Source organism: Ylistrum balloti, unplaced genomic scaffold (genome assembly GCF_031769215.1).
Source record: "Ylistrum balloti isolate Yb309-2 unplaced genomic scaffold, AGI_CSIRO_Ybal_v1 Utg370388, whole genome shotgun sequence".
Taxonomy (NCBI): domain Eukaryota; kingdom Metazoa; phylum Mollusca; class Bivalvia; order Pectinida; family Pectinidae; genus Ylistrum; species Ylistrum balloti.
In genome coordinates, this window is record NW_026782269.1 from 750,337 (window position 1) to 775,276 (window position 24,940).

A 24,940-nucleotide genomic window follows, 5' to 3' on the forward strand; every position below is an offset into this window, starting at 1 on the left:
GAGCCTAAAAGGTGTTGTACTAAGTTTTATATAACTAAATATATCGAGGCCGAACTCAGGGTGCAGGTTTTGTGAATCAATCGCTTTAAATATTGGGACAGAATTGTAGATATCAGAATGATTTTATCGTATGTTACTGCTATGTTTTGTGTAGATTTACAGAAACATTCAGTGATTAGTTTTAACACATTCTATAGCATGTTAGATATTGCATTTTCCACCGTGAGTTTTTAAAATTCCTTCCATTAGTTTTTTTTTTTAATTATGATGTATCTTTTTTAGATAATAGTCGAGTTTTCGCTACACCTATCGTTAGATAATATAGAATTTACCTTGTATAAAGCTATAATTCAGTTAGCACCAGTTTGACCTTGAATTTAGGTTACATTGAGGAATTGAGAAAAAAAACCCACAAACACAAAATTTCTAATTATAGATACCTTGTAAGCGCCTATCTCGATATATTTTGACCGGATCTAGAGATCTAAATCAGGCTGGTAATGGTAATGTAGAAAAAATTGAATTGTCTGACATAAATACTATTAAGTATAATATTAGACATATCACTACTATTATTCAAGGTTAATTTTTCATGTTTACTGTGTGTAATTATATCTGTATGTATTTATATTGTATGATATGATGATAAAACTTTGCACTATAAAGTATTCCCAGATCAGGACTTGGTACTGATATAGGGAAAATCTTCGTCTGTATATAGTAATGTAATGTTTTATTTAAAATATGTATTTCATGCTGTCATATACGTATTTTATATTTGTTTTATGAAAGAAGACGTTCCTAACTTGTTTAAATTTTGTCTAACTCCATTTGAACTTTTTAAATAAAAGGTTTTTCAACTAAAACAGCAAAAGGTGCATTTTAAAACTACTTAAGTTTCCAACAAAGTTTCTCATTAAGAAAATAAAAAAGAAATAAAAATGATCATTTTGACTTTTCCCCCCAGAAATCATAATGAAATACCGTTTAAGTTCAAAAGAAGGAACAAAATAAGGTAAAAATGCCGTGCTAAAAATCAAATCCGAATGCATGTAATTTTTGTATTTTCTTTTGATAAACTGATTTCAGTGTTATACAACTACAAACCGGGATTCTTATCATTGTTCTGTTCAAACAATAAAAAAATACTGGCGGTTCAAATCAGTTATGTCTTCATCTGTAAAATAAATCCAACTATAGTTGCGAAATTTCAAAATTGTAACTACACATTTGTGAAAATCCTTGTAATTATTTTTTAAAATATCTTTGCCATGCTTTTTCCCTCTATCGCTGGTCGATCAAGCGACAGATGTCATACATAGGGTGACAGGTAAAACAGAAACCACAATTGCAATAAGAACAGTACATCAAATTTCATTTTATCGATTGTCTTAATTCCATAGACTTGGATCTGTCCGTATTGGCCGTGGGCAGTGTCGGGTGTGACCATTAAGTGGGCCCATGCTTTCACTTCACACCGGGCTGTGTACCGTCCACTATGGCGAAGTGGTATAAACAAAGGACCAGTCCTGGAGCTTTACGTCTTATCATGGTTTTAATTGTGTAATTATATTTAAAGACACAATGCCGGAACTAAGTTTACCAAGTTTAGACTGACTAGTGGATACAGTAGATATTGACGGTATCCGAGCACTGTCTGTCGTTAAGCCTCACCCAATACCAATACAATCCAGACACACGTAGTAAAGTCAAAGTTCAATACCAAGTAAAAAAACTAGCACGAAATTCAAAAATTATACCTGTAACACTGTTACCCTATTTGTTTCATAACTAGGGTTAAATAAAAAAGTAACCTGTAGCTGCGTATAGGTGTACAGAGTGTACATGTCATAACCTATTGTTGTTTACGGTTGTACATACTGTAATGTCATAACCTATTGTGTTTATTACCTATTATTGTTTACAATCCCATTTCAAACGAAACGTTCTTTCAATGTTCCGAGGATAATGCATTGGCAGATACGCTTCAGAACACTTCTTTCATTTACACCTGTACTTTTAGTAGCTTACAATTAGGTGTAACACACTCTTTCCGTTATCCTCATAACTGTTACTAGTAGCCCTCCTAAATAACAAGTAAAAATACAAATATTAGATTAATAATTTATTTACTTTATCACGAGTACAATAAGGACAGGTAAATAATTCCCTTTTTAGGAAAACATACGTATAAACCAATCAGGTCACACAAATAGATGGGAACATATTCCCAGACGGAAAGGAAAACTTGTCCACAACGTTATAATTTAAAGGAATTCTATCACTGGAGGAAGCGCGAGCTCCTTCGGCCAACTGACCACTATGTCACGAGATAATGCTATTCTCTGTGGACAAACTGTCTTTCGCCATGACGTTCTCCGTTTTGTGTGATGTTTTACCGCCCATAATGTCGGAGATGGACCAGATACGGGACTTGGGTAGATCGGGACTCGAACTTGGAGAAATACTTGTTTTTGATAGGTCAGCATTTTCCTTGTCGGAATCGTCACTGCTTGACGTGGTCCTATCGTCCTGTTTCATATCATAATGTCCATAGTTCTGACTACTGGTCATAACTGAATAATCATGAGGGTTGTGAGAATGACCAGGATGGTAGAAGTGACCGTTCGTGAACACGTTTGGGACTTGTCCTGTCAATATCGGACTAGGAGAAATGTTTGTTTCGTGGTGTTTAACTTGTGTAAATGTAGCGAAGCTGGGAAGATTTCCGGATCCCGTGTTGGCAGGTTGAAAGGTCATCGTTCCGGGTGACGGGTGATTTTGAGATGTTTCAGTAACTGAAAGTAAAGAGAGAACAATTTAGCATTCTTTTATTAAATAAATGTTTTTTTGTAGATTGTTATTGAGATGTGGATACACACATTTTCACAAATCACTGAATATAATCAACAAAACAAACAACTAAGCACAAAAACATACTGTGTACAATAAAGGTACCCATTCCGCATCATTCCTTACTTAACTTGCCTGATGTCTTTCCCAAACATATGTCACTTCCTGTGACGTATCATGAAGATGGGCATTTTAGTCAGTGTTTTCGTAAGATATTACAATAAACGTTTGAACGCATGTCAATTCAGCTATTCGGATTTTAGACAATTTTCAGTCCGTTTCTGAATGTAGTAATATCAACCATGTTGCTTACCTTGACCAAGTCTCTGAGCTAGTTCCTCTCTTGATTCCTGGTCATCGCTTGTCCGTTCTTCTTCGTCGCTGGACATGGTCGACGTGTCCAAACTGTTGTCCAGTGACCAGTCACCTTTCGTCTCCTTCTTCAGTCTCCTCCTAGCATTGGCAAACCATGTGGACACCTGGGTCAAGGTCATCTTAGTGACGATGGCCAACATGATTTTCTCTGCCTTGGTTGGGTAGGGATTCTTCTTGTGTTCTACTAGCCAAGCTTTCAGAGCGCTCGTTGTCTCCCTGGTTGCGTTCTTACGACGGGCTCCACTCAAGTCAAACATAGCTGGATACCTGCGAACGGAAATCGAACAATGATGAATGTCTCAAAATGAAATGTCAGCAGAAATGGGATAATAAATTCAATATGTTTTGTGGGAAACGGCACATTAAGAGTTACAAAGAGTCAATAAAACTATTTAACCAAAATTACTTATAAACTTACATATAATTGTACATCTGAGATCGAAGTACATTCTCCATCTGTGGTGCACCAGTGCCGGCCGGAAACGGGGCAGAGTAACCGGCAGCCGGAAACATTGCTGGGTCCCATCGACCACCAGGGACCTGGAATTATTAAACAATACAATTATTGTAAACGAGAAATTATAAATAAACTGTTTCAATGTTACGTAAACTTTTCACTGTTATTCAATACAGCTTCCATGGTGTGAGATAGAAAATGCCGCAGTGATTTTAACTTAAATAGATACCAGGGTATGATTGTAAATTCTGTCAGTAAAGGGGTGTCCCAAATATACGTGTTAACAACACTTTCAACTAGGAACTTTTTAGATGATAACATAATTTCTTTAAGATATAAAAAACATTTTCCAGCAATACAATCCAGTAGAAATGATACGTGCTCGTGAAATATGGGCCTGGCAACAAACAAAATAATTAAAACCACAGAATTACCTGTATTAGGCCTTAAAATTCAAAAGTAGAAATAAAATACAAATTCGTCAATACTTTTTCACGTTTTCACCGTCTGGTGATAGTAATTCAAAATAAAAAATAAGTACAAAGTATAACAGGAGCTAGAACGAGAACTTACCAGTGGGTTTGTTACGGGAGATGTGGCATCTAAACCATAAGGATGAGGATAAACTCCAGGGTATGTTGTCTGTGGGGAGGGGCTAGACATCTGTGGAATTCCAGTGGGGTCCCGGGATATGTGTGGCATCCCTGCAGAGTCACGAGACTCAATGCTCTGGTAACAACGACAATAGATTCTGCCTGTAAAGGGATCTGCTGAGGTAGGACATAATGGTTCGGCACACACCTAAAAGGATACACGAAAAAAGGTGTTACACAGCACATAAAATGTTTTTTCGGTGTGATATAAAAAATTCATCGCCTATATCTCTATTCAGTAATTGTTTTCTCTGTGCAACAAATTTCTGTAGTCCTTCTAACACTGTGGTGTATGTTATCTAGATTGTTTTTATAATAATAATTTTCCCGATTATTCAATAAGTTCATAAATTGATAAAATATAAGTAATGTGGAATTTGATAAATTACTTACCATGTGTTCTGGTCTCGCCGCTGCAGAGATCAGATGAGGACTTTCCTTTCCCAGTGACATCGTCTATAGTAAATATCCGACAAGATAATCCAGGGAAATATCACATAAATGTATTTAAATATCCAGTAGTCGTTAGGTATACCCACGTTTATCTTCACACTTGGGTTGTTGGGTGACACTGTATCATTGACATTGATTGTTTTGTCAAACTTTGAGGCTGGTCCGTATTTATAGCTAAACCGACATGGTAAATTAACTCGCACGCGCTCTCAAGGCAACACCAGGATTTCATTTCGGTATCTGAGCTTTCTGATTGGTTGATTTGAAGAATCGGTGATGAAGCGATAGATTACAAGTAAAGGACATGAGAATAAATCTGGATTTATGATCAGATTGCTGCAGGGGTTAAAAACAGGTGTCGCAGAGAATAGAACTGGTTGGGATGTATGTACGGACAATGGCCGATGGCAGGCACCGTCGGGTAGCGCTCAACAATGGTACGGCCTTACCGTCCCCGGTGTGGCTCAAGTGGCCCGACCCCAGGGGGACAGCTACCCTGTGATAGATGTACATACACGTATTAACCGTCGGATTGATTTCTGATAAGATATCTATTGGCTTAATTTAGAAATATGAATTTATCATTTAGCTACCATTGCTGCTTACCTGAGCAATTATCTAGTCAGTTGATCATATTTTGGCTGCGGGTAGTGTTCGTCCGATTGCTATTAACGACCCGAGGTTTTGTTCAAGAGTCATAAAATATCAGATACTCGTCCGATAAATAGTGTATACATCGATAATTACTATACTGACACCAATAAAACAAGACGGGATTACAATTTACGGTGGAATATATACATCGAATTGTCAAATCATTGTTATGACAAGCTGTTCGACTTGGTCATAAACGTTAACATGGCGAATTTTATAGAAATGTTGACATCGACACCAGAAATATCTATTATTACAGGATATAATCTGTTTCTATTGTTATCTTTCATAATGATCTGAGTTTGACTTTTTTAGATAGTGCAGGATATTTTTGTTTAAAACTATCACCATCGTGATTGTTATCTTTATCATAAAAAACCCAATTTAACTTAGTTCGTTGTTAAAATATGTGCACATAACTTGATATGAATAAATACCTGTAGATAGTAAATAGACATTCACTTTGCAAAAAAAAAAAAATAAATAATAATAAAAAAAAAAAAATAAACAAATACAAAAGAATTAAAAAATAATAACATTAAGGGGCGACAAAACAATATACATCAAACTTTATACCTAGAATTAGCAGCTTCGAAAGGACTTATTCTACAAATTAGATTTTTTGTTCCGTAGGACTTCATTTTTCAGTGGTATACATCGTGTTTGATCTTTGATCTCCATATCTATTACATTATATTAACATTGACCGACGTCCATAAATAATACTTAACAAAAAATAAATGTATCTTTAATTCTTATTGATTTTTCTACTTTGAGACTGAAGAGCGATGGAAGATTGAGTTTGATCCAGAATGAATCTACCATGTGCTTTCGTCAAAATTGATGTAATTTATCAGATATATTCACCCGTCATGCGCTTCAGTCTTTTCAGGACTATAAGGAAAAAAATAAAAATCAAATGCTCAATACCATAGAATAAATGAAATAAAATCAAAGATATTGCTAATTTGAATCACGTCCACATAATTTACTTTTCGTCATTTCATAAATATTATCGCCAAAAAGGTTGGAATGAATATTCACATGTTTAGATAACAGCACGATTTCATAACGGAAATAAACGGAAGAAAATTTTGATGTCTTTATAAAAACTAGATAATAACGGAAATAAAGGGAACGAGGTTTAAATATTTATCTGATGTAACAACGGATGATTTCTTTTACAGAAATAAAAGGGAGCGAGGTTTACATATTTATATGATGTAACAACGGATGATTTTTTTTTACAGAAATAAAGGGAGCCAGGTTTAAATGTTTATATAATGTATCAACGGATGACTTTTACAGAAATAAAGGGAGCGAGGTTTAAATGTTTATATGATGTAACAACGGGAGATTTTTTTTTTACAGAAATAAAGGGAGCCAGGTCTATATATTTACGGCGTAACTTTATTTCGGAAATAAAGAGAGCGAGGTTAAAAAATCTGTATGATGTAATAACGGCATGATTTAAAAAAAATGAAGGGATCGAGGTTGAAATTCTAACTTCATGACTTTATTATGGAAATATACTGTAACAACAGCATGAAACAACCATAAAGGGAGCAAGGACGAAATATTTACGGCATTACTTTATTTCGGAAATTAAGAGAGCGAGGTTAAAATGTATTTTTGATTAACAACGGCAAGATTTTAACAGAAATAATGGGAACGAGATTTAAATATTCACGGCATAATTTTTGAAGAAATAAAGGAGAGAGGTTAAAATATCTATATGACACAACAACGGCATGATTTTATTACGGGAATAAAGGAAACGAGATTGCCAGTGTGATTTAATCACGGAATTGAAATATCTATATGATACAACAACAGCATGACTTTTTTTTACAGAAACAAAGGGAGCGAGGTTAAGATATCTATATGACACAACAACGGCATGATTTTATCACGGAGATAAAGGGAGCGAGGTTAAGATATCTATATGATACAACAACAGCATGACTTTTTTTAACAGAAATAAAGGGAGCGAGGTTAAGATATCTATATGATACAACAACAGCATGATTTTATTACGGAAATAAAGGGAGCGATGATGAAGTATCTATATGATGTGATAATGGTATGATTTTATTACGGAAAAAAGGGAACGAGGTTAAAATAGCTATATCACACAACAATGGTATGATTCTATTTACAGAAATAAGAAATAAAGACCGTGAGGTTAAAGTATATATATGACACAAGGACGGATTGATTTACGGAAACAAGGGGAGCGAGGTTACCAGTGTGATTTTTTACGGAATTAAAGTAGCCAGGCACCACGTAAAAAATATCTCAATTTCAGATTTCCTCAAGCCCAGATTTTCCTCAGCTAATATCTCCTTGAAAATATCATGTATGAAAATTCCTCAAGGAATTTCAGGACATCCTAGCCGAGGACTTCCTCCTGTTCCTTGAGAAAATTTTATACAAGCCGTTTTTGAGGAGATATCAGCAGAGGAAAATCTCGACTGGAGGAAATCTCAAGTTGAGATGTTTTATACAAGTGGGACCAGGGCTTCTTTTCATTATGAATAAAGGGAGCGAGGTTAAGATATCTATATGACACAACAACGGCATAATTTTATTACGGAGATAAAGGGAGCGAGGTTATGATATCTATATGACACAACAACGGCATAATTTTATTTCGGAAATAAAGGGAACGAGGTTAAGATATCTATATGACACAACAACGGCATGCTTTTATTACTGAAATAAAGGGAGCGAGGTTAAGATATCTATATGACACAACACACAACGCGCGGTTTTTAGGGAATTAAAGGGAGCGAGGTTAAGATAAATATTTCTCTATATATAAGAATTATGCACTTAGTAACGAAAAAATGAGCGATATTACAATATCTACAATGTTATAAAGCTGCACAATTTCAGAAAGGACACACAGATATGGTACTTATGTGTTTACAGATGAAGTATTGCTTTTTAACAGAACACAAGTTTGGAGTAGAATATTTAGCCATTTATCAAGTTTCAGAAACTAATTATTATACATTTCGTGTCTTAATTTTGCCACATTTTAAATGCATAATTTTGAAATCAAATACGTCATAATATGATAGCAGACTTCATATAAAAGGCGTCCCCGTCATCTATGATACGGCTGATCATACAGAGAGCCGAGCTTAAGTGTTCTAGCCGATACGGTAATGTATAGTATTACTGGGTAGTTTACAAAATGAGTTTATAATCAATGACACATTTACGTTGTGAACAGGTGTGGTGTAGGGAATATTGCGTTAGAGGAGTTGTCTATTTGTAGTTTTACGTACATCGATCCTAATCATGTTCGATAGTTTTTCCCCTGTAATTTGTGAGGACGTGAGACCGGAAAATCGTATTCATTTATCAGTTTTGACAGATTTGTATCGTCTGGTATCCATCATGTTGTGTAGTAAATTTCCCTAGGTCCAACACGCCGTCGGCTAATGTTAATCTATTTGTATGAAAATGAAGGTAGAATCATCACGCATGACTTAATCTGGACAGCGAAAACCGTAAATCAGGGGGCGTAATTTTGGATTGCTGTCACGTGTCAAAAATCGATTTCAATACAAAATTGAAAAATTAGCCATCTTTTTCTACGGAGTCGATTATGATGAGCACCTGTAAACTCTGATCATTATCGACTAAATTGGACACTCCGTGTTCTTGCTATCTCTTTGTAACCACAGAATCTTTCTGTAAAACGAGCAATGCCTGTTATAGTTTGACACTCAGTCAACATTTCTGTTTTCGTTTCTATCGTTTGACAATGCAATTTATATGATCGTCGCTTTTCAATCTACTTGTCGATGATTAGAATTTGTAAAATGTGTACATCAATAGCATAATCTGTAAAAAGTTCACAAAAAATACTTTTTCGTGAGATTTACATAATGTACTAAAATATATATGATAATTTGTGCCGCGTAGAAATAATGATTTTCACATATAAAAATAAGTTTTTAAGGAACTGAACAATACATATTAATGGTTTTGGTCTAGAATACTTGTTCGACCAGCAAAACAAACTAAATTTTTGTCTTACCTTTATTTTTTTTCGGCACAAGTTAGGATTTCACGTGATATTTAAAACATTTTTACAATAGGTTTGCTTTTATTAGCTGAACAGTGTAGAACATTTATGTATATTTTAAAATCAACAACAAATAATCCAAACAAAGCAATGAAATTCCGATCCTAGCAGTAAATATAAGTGAAGGGTTACAGACATGTGCATTTACCCGATATTTCGAATACAATTGATAATCTTTAATCCAGTCAGTGACAGGGTTCGGGATTCTCCAATGTTTAGACTGTCTCATGTTATATTGATGGGGATTCCCACCTATTTCGCCTAGTCATTAGAAGAGTTCTTTAGAGTAGTTTTTTAATGTCATTTTTTTTTGCACGAATGAATTACTTTTATCAGAATATCTGACAAAAGTTGGAACACTCGTGAAGATAAATTATCACGAATTATTTTGTGTTAAATATTTGTACGAACAAGACATTACCTTATTCTATTTTTAAGTATGGAATACACAAATTGAACGAACGATACATATCATCTTATTATTTTGTATGGAATATTTGTGCGGGAAAAACACATGTAACCTAAATATTTTTTCGTGGAATATTAGCATACTAAAGCGCAGTTTTTTTTGGTACGGATTTTTTGTGATAAAAAAAACGTTACCTATTTATTTTTACACGGAATGTTCGAACGGAATGATAACACATGATTTGTATCATTCAAATTATCATCTTTTTAATATTTGACGAGAAAGCCGACCCTTTAGGTCTTTCATTATTCTAATATGTGATATTTCAATGGCAAAACACATAACCCAATCATTTTTTGTGGGAAATTGAGAGGACAACAGGTATATGTTTTTGTGCTTCTGACCATTTTTGCATAACAGTAGCTACTTCCGAATTCTTGGAAGATAAAAATTAATTGTCTGATTTTCAATGCATATGGCTGCCATCACACTGGGTAGTCGAAACGTAAATTAATTGAACCTGTTAAATTATTAAAAAAAAAAAAGTTTGACATATTGAGTTGATGGCTTGTCACGGTCCAGTGATTCAGTGGTTGGGTGGTTCGGGGCCATACAATGGTGTCTAATAACAGACAGTGGCGTACATCTCTCGCCGTCAGCCATGTTCTCGGATTTGTTGTTACTAGAAAAGAAACAGGTTTTGCAGTGAATTACATCATGTTCCATATTAACTACCTGTCAAGGTATTAAATCAATATTTTGATGTGAAGACACAGATCTCCGTCTTCCGGTAATACATCAATATCGATGTGTTCTCGGGCGTCAGAAGCAAGGGCAGGTCACTCCGAGTCAAAACAATTAATTAGCGACATTTTTACAAGATGTCGCTCAGTACAAATAAAACGATGACCATGCTAAATGATGTCATCATACTTTTAATATACTCCTCGTGATAAATTATCTATTTCACCTAGGTATCTGTCTTTGTACACTCTTTTTTATTAAACAATTTTCATAGCAAAATTTAGATGGTTTATTTAACACCTATTGTTGAAAAAAATATTGCACAGTTCTATCTCAGTAAGTCAATTTAAAAAGATAAAATATTTTCTGCTATAAGTAGGTTGAATTTTCATACGTTTAGTGTGGAAACTTGTAGATGCCATGGTATTCCTAAATCCTAGTGTAGCTTACATTGTGTAATCGAAAGAAAGCTGAGGATCAATCTCAATTTCATTTGTATGTACAATCTGAAAAACATAGGTTATACTTACCTCGTCGACTATCTGTATCGTGCGGATACTCTAAAAAAAAACCTGCTAGCTATGGGTCATGTTACCACAAAGATACAGTCACTAATAACTGTTTATCCATTTCTGTGTCAACTACATACAGAACTATATTGTTTATTTTGTTGTTTACTTAAACAATGTAATTTTGAGAGATGTAGGATTCCATTAAGGTTTTTCTCACTAGGGATATAGGGCGGTCCATGTAACTCTAAGACATTTCATTTTGTCAAGCCCTTGGAAAGATTGTAAAGTTAGTCCCTTTTTTAATTTCGAAAAAAGGCAATGACGACTTTTTATGATATAAAAATATCTTTCTTCAATATTTATAAACATTTTTTTCTGGATATGCAACGTGACTTTGATTATCTATTATCTCCATATGACGTCATAATAAGATGACTATTGTTATTTAGGAAATCTGTAGGTTCCCTTACAACAATAGTGTGATCAGTATGTATTAGAAAGTAGATCTACACTCCACTGACTAAGCCTTCATATATAAAAGTTTTGTATCAGAGATGATATAATGAAAATATGTAATTTGCCTATTTATACAGATTCCGTCAGACTCTGCTGATTACCCGACATGCATTGTATCACTTCATTGTCGTCCATTTTATACTTATACTAGAAATCAAGGCTAGATTGTCCCCAGTTTCCTTTCCAGCAAATGTTTATTTTGGAAGTTATGTGATGACAGTTTCATGTAAGGAAATCAAATGGTTTGCAATTCTTTCTTTAGGAGCGTATTTTATCCGTTTATATCGACCGTACCACATGTACATCTTTTGCCCTTTTTGATACAATCTTTAAAATGCTCACAACTGCATCGCTGTTCGCCTTACGATATCCCATACAATATACAACGGAAATACCATACAAACAAACTGTCCCTCTCTTGGTGACGTATCTATAGAAAAGCTTACCATGGCAATCTCCTTCATTGTAAATTTTCCATATCTAGGTACAAATACCAAAGTTTCGTAGCCGACAGATAGACACGTAAGATTTCGAGAGATGCCTGTTGATGACGACTATGGTTAAGTTTAATAGTCGCTATCACGGTCTCGTTAGGTTATACACTATTTCCATGAACTTGTAAGCATGACCGATGGTTTCGACGTTCTTACCCTGTTCTCCTTTTAGAACCGTGACATTATTTACTTGACCAATATTTACAGGTAATTGCTGTTTTGTATCATCTATGGCAATGACCTTTGAAATGAGTTTGAATTTTGATGGCATTTCCCCCCCCCCCCCCCATATTGTACAATGAAATATGTCATAAAGCGTGTTTGTATTGTAATAAATTATGCTCTTTCATACTGAATAAATGTGTTTGAAGAAGGTGAGACCTACAAGTAAACAGTGATCTGAAACCTGTCCTAAAGGATTCTTACCATTTGTCACAGCAACTCCAAAGCATGTCTACAAAGATATCGTTGAACCCTAACTTTTATCGTCAAATATTGCACAGACGTGAAACTTTGTTGACTGCAGCTTTTTGTGTGAGGAAGTTGTTTTACTATCACAAATCAGTCACATTTTGTAGTTGAAAATGATGTCTAGGTCTGTTGACCGTCGTTTCGTTTCTGTCTTATGGTTAGAACGGTACGAAGTTCGGTGTAGGGGAGTTAACTCCAACTGCCTTAGTAAGGACGTCTGGTCATATTTGACGATTGGTTGGTAGGACAACAATAATAAATCATTATGTTTATACAAAGTTATCTATCTTGATTTATATACCTAGTTTACAATATGGCGCTGATGCAGACTAACACCGACTATATAACTAAACGAAACAAATCACGAAAAAGCTAATCATGAGAAATGTTATCGTTTGATTTGTTAAGTTCATATAGAACAATTTTTATATCACAACTTAGTAGTACGTTTAGGCGTAATGTTTATTGATTGGTGTAAAGATCATTGTATCAATCGTGAGAGAAAATCTAGATAAATCCACTCGTTATTTGTCAGTAATTGATATTCGTTCCCGTATTTATACCGAACAACGAGGGGATAAAATCACTTATATAGTCTACACAAACGTACAGTAAAATCACTTATATAGTCTACACAAACGTACAGTAAAATCACTTATATAGTCCATACAAACGTACAGTAAAATCACTTATATAGTCTACACAAACGTACAGTAAAATCACTTATATAGTCTACACAAACGTACAGTAAAATCACTTATATAGTCTACACAAACGTACAGTAAAATCACTTATATAGTCTATACAAACGTACAGTAAAATCACCTATATAGTCTATACAAACGTACAGTAAAATCACTTATATAATCTACACATATATAGTCTACACAAACGTACAGTAAAATCACCTATATAGTCTATACAAACGTACAGTAAAATCACTTATATAGTCTATACAAACGTACAGTAAAATCACTTATATAGTCTATACAAACGTACAGTAAAATCACTTATATAGTCTATACAAACGTACAGTAAAATCACTTATATAGTCTATACAAACGTACAGTAAAATCACTTATATAGTCTATACAAACGTACAGTAAAATCACTTATATAGTCTATACAAACGTACAGTAAAATCACTTATATAGTCTACACAAACGTACAGTAAAATCACTTATATAGTCTATACAAACGTACAGTAAAATCACTTATATAGTCTACACAAACGTACAGTAAAATCACGTATATAGTCTACACAAACGTACAGTAAAATCACTTATATAATTTACACAAACGTACAGTAAAATCACTTATATAGTCTACACAAACAAACAGTAAAATCACTTATATAGTCTATACAAACGTACAGTAAAATCACTTATATAATTTACACAAACGTACAGTAAAATCACTTATATGGTCTACACAAACAAACAGTAAAATCACTTATATAGTCTATACAAACGTACAGTAAAATCACTTATATAGTCTACACAAACGTACAGTAAAATCACTTATATAGTCTATACAAACGTACAGTAAAATCACTTATATAGTCTACACAAACGTACAGTAAAATCACTTATATAGTCTATACAAACGTACAGTAAAATCACTTATATAGTGTATACAAACGTACAGTAAAATCACCTATATAGTGTATACAAACGTACAGTAAAATCACTTATATAGTCCATACAAACGTACAGTAAAATCACTTATATAGTCTATACAAACGTACAGTAAAATCACTTATATAGTCTACACAAACGTACAGTAAAATCACTTATATAGTCTATACAAACGTACAGTAAAATCACTTATATAGTCTATACAAACGTACAGTAAAATCACTTATATATAGTCTACACAAACGTACAGTAAAATCACCTATATAGTGTATACAAACGTACAGTAAAATCACTTATATAGTCTATACAAACGTACAGTAAAATCACTTATATAGTCTACACAAACGTACAGTAAAATCACTTATATAGTCCATACAAACGTACAGTTTTGTTCCAGGATATGTTTCTATAATAATTACCACGGTGCTGAAGTAGATGGTATTGATATAGTTTAAAATAAATTCATAATATTATATACAGCTTACATGGTTATATGTGGTAATTTCGACACAATGTCAGGTTTGCTGTTATCTCGAATCATTCTGATATTCTATCGACTTTTTTTATATCGGTCTGGAGTCGACGAATGTCCGAATGCCGGCTCCATATAAAATGAGAGAAGTAAACGACTCATTCATTGGTCGGTATTTAAATAACAATTATAGAAAGGAATCGTCTTTTTCATATACATATCGAGTTTGTGGCTAAAAATCATATAGTACGGGGCATACGAAGGGAGACAACTCAGATAAATTTAGGTATTTTCGGCTTACGTCCAAAACCTATTTCATACATGATGTGTCCAAACCCCTCCTCTCTACTCTGTGTGTGTGTGTGTGTGAGAATGTGTGTGTGTGTGTGTGTGTGAGGATGTGTGTGTGTGTGTTTGTGTGTGTGTGTGTTTTACTCTGTGTGTGTATGTGTGTGAGGATGTGTGTGTGTGTGTGTGTGTGTGTGTGTGTGTGTGTGTGTGTGTGTGTGTGTGTGTGTAAGGATGTGTGTGTGATGGTGTGTGTGTGTTTTACTCTGTGTGTGTGTGTGATGATGTGAGTGTGTGTGTTTGTGTGTGTGTGTGTTCATAGTCTTATCAAATGGTACCATTAAATTGGAATACATTTAAATGTAACTGATCTGGCCTGCAGCCCTTAGTCTGTAAGATCGATAGATCGATATGTGATCTGAGTGTACTCCAGACCGGACACATGTTACACACATATTTTATTTGACTATCGACCAGTATCATTTTATCTGCAGTCACATTAAAATCCTTGGCGAGCACATTGTCTGTTTACTGTAATTAAATCTCTGTTATGTTTGTTTGTTTGTTACAGATACGTAACGTAATATATAAACATTGTTCTAAGTACATGACAATACAAAGGAACTGGCTTCGAAGATTTTAACGTAGGGTGCTAAATCATAAACAAACCAAACCGAAGTCACATATAGATAGTTTTACATAGGACATCATTAGGTTTAAAGGAAGAAATGACATTGTTTTATTTAAAGATTTTTTGTGTGCAGTGTCATTATGGTGAATTTAGGTACGAGCTATGACATCGTTCGGAACAGTGATGTTTTTAGTTTTGTGTAAATGATACAAAATCCTGATCGGTTATTCTGACACTCACAAAGCCAATCCCTCCTCCCATAAATGATATTTTATTCAGAAATCTGATTTTAAAGTTCGTCTAATGAAAAAAATTGTTGAACATTTGGAATTAAATTTCAATAACAGGTTGTCTGAACATATTTATATATAAAATGAAAATCTATACTAAAGAAATTATATCAAACGCGTTAACTGTCTGTTTGACACAGATGATACGTTCAGAGGTCCACTTCATAAGTAGAGGGTAGCATGGAATTATCAGAGCTTCGGTAAGTCATGCAGCCAAATGACGAGAAAGAAGTTTGTTATAAGAATGATTTATGTACCGAGGTGATATGTCCAGAAGTTAAGATGACCACCACAGTCTGGTGGACTGTCTGCAGTACATTAGATCTGAGATGGGTTTTTTTGTCATAATTAAATAGTGTTACATATATATACCGCTCTCCTGTAAAAAGTAAATATTTATTTACTGACAAACTTGTATAAAAGATCAGATGAAAGTTTGTTAACACAAAAGTATTAATATATGTCTCATGGTTTACTGAGTATGTTAATAGAGAGAGGAAGTTGTTACCTGCGGCCTGGTAATGATATCACACACGAAAAATCGTCAGACACTATGACACGAATTTCCCCGTACTTTTCTCTCGATTTCTAAAATCTGTCATTTCTGTATACATCGATTAATCTACACCTTAGCTAGAAAATCCTATATATTTTTTATGAAAAGAGGAAAGGATTAAAGATTCCAAAGTTTCGAAATCAGTAAATATCATCGAACAGAATGTGATTTGTTTAGAATATATAACTGGTGCAGGTATGTTGTTTCAATTGTCTATTTTTGAAGCTTTATTTCTGTTGTAATTTTATTATAAAAGAAGTGGTTGATAAGTATATAAACACGACGTGACGTCATAATCTAGTCAGTGATGGAATACCATCCGTACTGAGGAAGTCGCTACATAAACCAAGTCTAATTGATTTCCTCAGATAAATTAAAATACATGACATGAGGTAACATACTGTGATAACACAGATAAATGACAAAATGGATGAGAAGCATACAATCACACTACGTAATGTCTACAATATTTTTTAATTAGTTAACAAAAGACAGAGAACATTTAATATTTTTTCAACCACAGTCTGGTAGACTGTCTTCAGTACATTATATCGGTGATGATTTTTTCAGAATTAAATTGTGATATATATATATATACCGCTCGCCTGTAACAAATAAATATTTATTTACTGACAAACTTGTATAAAAGATCAGATGGAAGTTTGTTAACACCAAAAGTATTAATATATGCCTCATGGTTTACTGAGTATGTTAATAGAGAGAGGAAGTTGTTACCTGCGGCCTGGTAATGATATCACCTATGCAAAATCGTCAGACACTATGGCATGAATTTCCCCGTACTTTTCTATCGATTTCTGAAGTGTGGCTTTTCTGTATACATCTATTAATCTACACCTTAGCTAGAAAATCAAATAGATGTATTGTATGAAAAGAGGAAAGGATTAAAGATTACAAAGTTTCGAAATCAGTAAATATCATCGAACAGAATGTGATTTGTTTAGAATATATAATTAGTGCAAGTATGTTCATGTCTATGTAATGGGTGTAGGCATGTTGATACCTATGTATTGGGTGTAGGTATGTTGATGTCTATGTATTGGGTGTAGGTATGTTGATGTCTGTGTATTGGGTGAAGGTATGTTGATGTCTATGTATTGGGTGTAGGTATGTTGATGTCTATGTATTGGGTGTAGGTATGTTGATACCTATGTATTTGGTGTAGGTATGTTGATGTCTATGTATTGGGTGTAGGTATGTTGATACCTATGTATTTGGTGTAGGTATGTTGATACCTATGTATTGGGTGTAGGTATGTTGATGTCTATGTATTGGGTGTAGGTATGTTGATACATATGTATTTGGTGTAGGTATGTTGATGTCTATGTATTGGGTGTAGGTATGTTGATACCTATGTATTTGGTGTAGGTATGTTGATACCTATGTATTGGGTGTAGGTATGTTGATGTCTGTGTATTGGGTGAAGGTATGTTGATGTCTGTGTATTGGGTGTAGGTATGGTGAGGTCTATGTATTGGGTGTAGGTATGTTGATGTCTGTGTATTGGGTGTAGGTATGTTGATGTCTGTGTATTGGGTGTAGGTATGTTGATACCTATGTATTGGGTGTAGGTATGTTGATGTCTGTGTATTGGGTGTAGGTATGTTAACGTCTGTGTATTGGGTGTAGGTATGTTGAGGTCTATGTATTGGGTGTAGGTATGTTGATACCTATGTATTGGGTGTAGGTATGTTGATGTCTGTGTATTGGGTGAAGGTATGTTGATGTCTGTGTATTGGGTGTAGGTATGTTGATGTCTATGTATTGGATGTAGGTATGTTGATGTCTGTGTATTGGGTGTAGGTATGTTAACGTCTGTGTATTGGGTGTAGGTATGTTGAGGTCTATGTATTGGGTGTAGGTATGTTAACGTCTATGTATTGGGTGTAGGTATGTTGATACCTATGTATTGGGTGTAGGTATGTTGATGTCTGTGTATTGGGTGTAGGTATGTTGATGTCTGTGTATTGGGTGTAGGTATGTTGATACCTATGTATTGGGTGTCGGTATGTTGATGCCTGTGTATTGGGTGTAGGTATGTTGATGCCTATGTATTGGGTGTAGGTATGTTGATGTCTATGTATTGGGTGTAGGTATATTGATAACTATGTATTGGGTGTAGGTATGTTGATACCTATGTATTGGGTGTAGGTATATTGATAACTATGTATTGGGTGTAGGTATGTTGATACCTATGTATTGGGTGTAGGTATGTTGATGTCTATGTATTGGGTGTAGGTATGTTGATACCTATGTATTGGGTGTAGGTATGTTGATGTCTGTGTATTGGGTGTAGGTATGTTGATGTCTGTGTATTGGGTGTAGGTATGTTGATGTCGGTATGTTGATGCCTGTGTATTTGTAGGTGTGATGCCTATGTATTGGGTGTGATACCTATGTATTGGGTGTCTATGTACTGGGTGTAGGTATGTATGTTGATGCCTGTGTATTGGGTGTAGGTATGTTGATGCCTATGTATTGGGTGTGTATGTTGATGTGTAGGTATGTTGATGTCTATGTACTGGGTGTAGGTATGTTGATGTCTTTGTATTGTGTGTAGGTATGTTGATGTCTGTGTATTGGGTGTAGGTATGTTGATGTCTATGTATTGGGTGTAGGTATGTTGATGTCTATGTATTGGGTGTAGGTATGTTGATGTCTATGTATTGGGTGTAGGTATGTATGTCTGTGTATTGGGTGTAGGTATGTTGATGTCTATGTATTGGATGTAGGTATGTTGATGTCTGTGTATTGGGTGTAGGTATGTTAACGTCTGTGTATTGGGTGTAGGTATGTTGAGGTCTATGTATTGGGTGTAGGTATGTTAACGTCTGTGTATTGGGTGTAGGTATGTTGATGCCTATGTATTGGGTGTAGGTATGTTGAGGTCTATGTATTGGGTGTAGTTATGTTGATTTCTATGTAATTGGTGTAGGTATGTTGATACCTATGTATTGGGTGTCGGTATGTTGATGTCTGTGTATTGGGTGTAGGTATGTTGATGTCTATGTATTGGGTGTAGGTATGTTGATACCTATGTATTTGGTGTAGGTATGTTGATACCTATGTATTGGGTGTAGGTATGTTGATGTCTATGTATTGGGTGTAGGTATGTTGATACCTATGTATTTGGTGTAGGTATGTTGATGTCTATGTATTGGGTGTAGGTATATTGATACCTATGTATTGGGTGTAGGTATGTTGATGTCTATGTATTGGATGTAGGTATGTTGATACCTATGTATTTGGTGTAGGTATGTTGATACCTATGTATTGGGTGTAGGTATGTTGATGTCTATGTATTGGATGTAGGTATGTTGATGTCTGTGTATTGGGTGTAGGTATGTTGATGTCTGTGTATTGGGTGTAGGTATGTTGATGTCTATGTATTGGGTGTAGGTATGTTGATGTCTATGTATTGGGTGTAGGTATGTTGATGTCTGTGTATTGGGTGTAGGTATGTTGATGTCTATGTATTGGGTGTAGGTATGTTGATGTCTATGTATTGGGTGTAGGTATGTTGATGTCTGTGTATTGGGTGTAGGTATGTTGATGTCTATGTATTGGATGTAGGTATGTTGATGTCTGTGTATTGGGTGTAGGTATGTTGATGTCTATGTATTGGGTGTAGGTATGTTGATGTCTGTGTATTTGGTGTAGGTATGTTGACGTCTGTGTATTGGGTGTAAGTATGTTGACGTCTGTGTATTGGGTGTAAGTATGTTGATGTCTATGTATTGGGTGTAGGTATGTTGATGTCTATGTATTGGATGTCGGTATGTTGATGTCTGTGTATTGGGTGTAGGTATGTTGACGTCTGTGTATTGGGTGTAGGTATGTTGATGTCTATGTATTGGATGTAGGTATGTTGAGGTCTATGTATTGGGTGTAGGTATGTTGATACCTATGTATTTGGTGTAGGTATGTTGATACCTATGTATTGGGTGTAGGTATATTGATACCTATGTATTTGGTGTAGGTATATTGATACCTATGTATTGGGTGTAAGTATGTTGATGTCTATGTATTGGGTGTAGGTATGTTGATGTCTATGTATTTGGTGTAGGTATGTTGATACCTATGTATTGGGTGTAGGTATGTTGATGTCTGTGTATTGGGTGTAGGTATGTTGATGTCTATGTATTGTGTGTAGGTATGTTGATGTCTATGTATTGGGTGTAGGTATGTTGATGTCTATGTATTGGGTGTAGGTATGTTGATGTCTATGTATTGGGTGTAGGTATGTTGATACCTATGTATTGGGTGTAGGTATGTTGATGTCTGTGTATTGGGTGTAGGTATGTTGATGTCTGTGTATTGGGTGTAGGTATGTTGATACCTATGTATTGGATGTCGGTATGTTGATGCCTGTGTATTGGGTGTAGGTATGTTGATGCCTATGTATTTGGTGTAGGTATGTTGATGTCTATGTATTGGATGTAGGTATGTTGATGTCTATGTATTGGGTGTAGGTATGTTGATGTCAATGTATTGGGTGTAGATATGTTGATGTCTATGTACTGGGTGTAGGTATGTTGATGTCTATGTACTGGGTGTAGGTATGTTGATGTCTTTGTATTAGATGTAGGTATGTTGATACCTATGTATTGGGTGTAGGTATGTTGATGTCTGTGTATTGGGTGTAGGTATGTTGATATAATGTGAAATCATTAATAAGATAGATCAATCAATAAATACTACAAAATAATTGGTCTATTAATATTTTTAAAAAGTATTTTGATTGAAGTGTTCATTTATGCTACACTGGTTCTGGAAAATGGCATTCGTCCTATAACTTCAAAACATGATTTAATGATTTCTCTCCATTTAAACTTATACAAATTACTAACATGCAACTGGTACATCAATCTTTATACTAAACTACTTAGTTTAGACTCATTCTTAATTACTGAACTCATCATTCTAAATTTTACGACCATTGGATAACGGCCAATGTCGCCAAAAACCAGTAAATTTGGTGTAGGATTTCTCAACCCTAGAGTTCTTATTTGAATATATATTTTGTTTGTTAGGATCCAGTACCAATATTGAACCATATCGTCGATATTGCTTACTAAATTATATATATATATATATATATATATATATATATATATATATACACACACATATATATATAGAGGTAACTTAAAGATGCTTTGTGTATCGATTAAATAGTTGAAAAAAATGTATCGCCTGAAGATGGCCGTTAGGCCTGAAAACGTAAGCGGAATACATTTGTCGTGTTGATTTGATTTATATATATATATATATATATATTCTTATATATAACAGGCACCTAAATTTACAACACCGCTCTCGATTTAGATTCAAAACTTTGTATTTGTTTTATGTTCTATGCTTGTGATGTAATTTATGTAATATTTGTCTCTTGATAAAGGGGCAGGTTGCCTCGGAAATTTGAGGTGCAATTGTTTCTGATCCGTATAGTAAAATAGGTTTCACTAGAGTATCAAATACTCTGTGTTGTATGTCAGTAGGAAGTTATTGATTTTTAATTTTCCGATCATCTGAGAAGAGAGCTTTTTGGGATTGTTCGCAACGCTTCCGCTTACAAATATAGAAAGAAACTACCATTAAAACCAAATGTTAGGTCTTACTCATGAAACTGTCCACTTCTACATTTTTTTATCGTTTGATTTAAAAATAGGTCTACGTTTAGACTTTTGCTTACATAAAATCACATCCTCCCCCCCCATTAATGTTTAGTTTCCACGTGTTACAGTATCTATGAAAAATTTCCAAAGCTTTCTGTAAACCTTCGGCAGAATCAGAAAGAATTATAGTATCGTCAGCATAAAGCAGGACAAAAACCTCCACCAAAATGTTCAGCTCACTCTGGGATTGGTCTTTTAATTGTTTCGAGGGAAGTATACTATTTTTACAGAACAGGTCTTCAATATCATCGAGAAAGATAGAGAATAAACATTGGGATACATTTCGCCCTCCCTTACCCTTACTAAACACGAGAATAATTTCGACCTTGCGTTTTTCAACTTGACACAAGATTTGATATTATCATACATTTTTTTTTTAAATGATAGAGAAGCATTTTCCTTTGATTTTGTATCATTATATGGTGTTTATTTGAGTAAAAGGTGAGCCTGTTGTTCAAAAATACGTGCAAAAAATTTTCCGAGACTGCTAATGAAATATATTCCAAACTTCCTTTGGATTGCGAGTAGCTGTTACCCACATGTGCACATTTTGAAATGTATTTATTAAAACTTTTATTTAATTGGTTCCAATATTTTTTAGCGCACATTTGCATGTCATTTTTACATTCGTTACTTTTTGTTCTGTTGTACTTTGATTTACTTTTGTTAAATATCGCTCGAGCATCTTCACACTTCTTATCAAACAAGAGTTTATTTTTAGTCTTTACTTTCAGTTTCGTTTTCTTATCTGTTCTTACATACGTTTTAACACTCAGCTTCTACCATGATGTATTCAATAATGTATAACAAAACTCTGACACAACTTGATCAATACTACATTATATTAACATAACATTAAAGATGTCTCTTTGTTCATTTATTCTCTTTAATTCATCATCATTAACTGTTCCCGTATATTCGTCTGCTTTTATTTGATATCATTTAACGAATTCAGCTGATTTAGGTTTAACAGATAAATGTTATTTCTCAGTATTTCCAGCTTTATAACCGATACAAAAGTTCAATCTAGAGTGAAACCAGAGAACATTGGGTTTAAGTCACAAATTTCAAAATTGCTTATAAAATTAACTATAGCTGTACTGAGCAGTAAATAATTTGCCACGCCCACTCCTTTACAAGTGGGTATTCTTACCGTACTTATTAGTGTTACCAACATCCTTGTTAGCTCTATCAAGAGAAATGTTATAGGATCCTAGTTTCTGATAGACGTGGATATTGTCTACATCAAGGATGTCTAGGAGTTTTTCCCTGGTTATAACACTGTCGACCGATGTGTTTGTGCTTGCGTTGAAGTCACCTATTAAACTATTGTCAATACCTGACGAAAGATCAAACAATTCGTTCTCAATTTCAATAACACATTCGTCTGATCGATATGCAGACACCTCTGGGAGTACATAGACACAACCTTTAAGTGCGCAAAGTTTTCTATGTCAACCCTAATCCTCGGAATAAATTCTAGATCTGAATTGATAAATTCTAAAGTATTTGACTGAATAGATTTAAATATTACTGCAGCTCCTTCGGATTTATGTTTAAACTGAGATAGATTTTATATTTCATAAGATAGAGGTTCCCTAAAGTCATAAGCTTTGCATTCAACAAACAAACAAATATCATTTTCATTCACTGAGTCGGTGTGGCTAGGCGTCAGATGTGTTGATTTAACTGAACTCTCTCGATTGGTTAAATGTCCTTAATTTCAGTAAGTTCCATAAACTTTATTAAACACTATTAATAAAACGCAAAAAAGTGGTTTGTTATCGTTTTATTTCTTAATCTGCTTTGTTAATCATATATGTAAAAAAGAAAAAGAAAAAAAAAGAAAAATAATGACGCATGAAAGATAAGCACAATATCATTTCGTGTTAGCAACAACAAAGGAAGCATATTTAGTTTTAAAATATCAAATGAAATGAAATCCTGACCTGTAAATATATCTATACAATGATGGCCTCCGGTTACTTCTTGTTTATATAAATATATTTGTGGTGACCGTGGGAATCAACACTAGAACAATAGAACATGCTCTCTTATGCATATATGGTAACAGGAAGTCACGTGGAGGTGAGGGTATGATTATGTGATGTAAACTCTGATTAATGACCGAGATCTCGTGAGGTTTCTCCAAATAGCTTTCAACAGTTTATATAAAATGTAAGAATGCAATCCACGTATGATAAAGGACACACGCAACTCAATTATTATATGTTAATATATGTACCTAACATTTAAGCTAATTGCATTAGTATTTGTAACAAATATATAGATTCAGAGAAAAATACCTGTCAAAGGCTACAAATTGCATAATTCAGTAGGTTAAATTACATCTCGGGCTGTCATCGCCTTCAGAAGTCAAAAGCCGGTAGTTTACAAGTGAAACTAATTACCCACTTAGGGAAAAAATCCGACATTTAACCTGCTTCAATCCGTCCCACATACATTTAAATGTGCTAAAACTTAAATTTAAGCCTCCACAGGTCACAATCTTTTACCGAATCTCAATTTAACTCTAACATGATGAAACAAAATCTCGTTAAACAATAAACAATGTGTTGTTAATGTCAAGGTCATGCATCATGTGTTTACGAACGCGTGTATCACCATATCACGTCCTGCTTAGAATTCCCAAACCAATCGTGTATATTTAACATTT

General features: G+C 34.4%; 1 protein-coding gene across 1 annotated transcript; it reads right to left on the bottom strand.

Moving 5' to 3' along the window:
* Positions 1–2,325: 2,325 nt before the first annotated feature.
* On the bottom strand, positions 2,326–4,791 carry LOC132554273 (homeobox protein araucan-like). Its single transcript, XM_060218580.1, has 5 exons — positions 4,732–4,791; positions 4,259–4,486; positions 3,647–3,768; positions 3,167–3,495; positions 2,326–2,798 (listed from the first exon to the last, which is right to left on the bottom strand). Exons 1-5 carry the CDS (start codon positions 4,789–4,791, stop codon positions 2,326–2,328), a joined length of 1,212 nt encoding a protein of 403 aa, XP_060074563.1.
* Between the last annotated feature and the right edge of the window lie 20,149 nt (positions 4,792–24,940).

Coding starts and splice junctions, on each gene's coding strand:
- LOC132554273 (XM_060218580.1), bottom strand. CDS start 4,791: ATGTCACTGGGAAAGGAAAGTCCTCATCTGATCTCTGCAGCGGCGAGA. Junction 3,496..3,646: donor TCTCAGATGTACAATTATAT/GTAAGTTTATAA, acceptor TTCCGTTCGCAG/GTATCCAGCTATGTTTGACT. Junction 2,799..3,166: donor AGCTCAGAGACTTGGTCAAG/GTAAGCAACATG, acceptor CTTTACTTTCAG/TTACTGAAACATCTCAAAAT.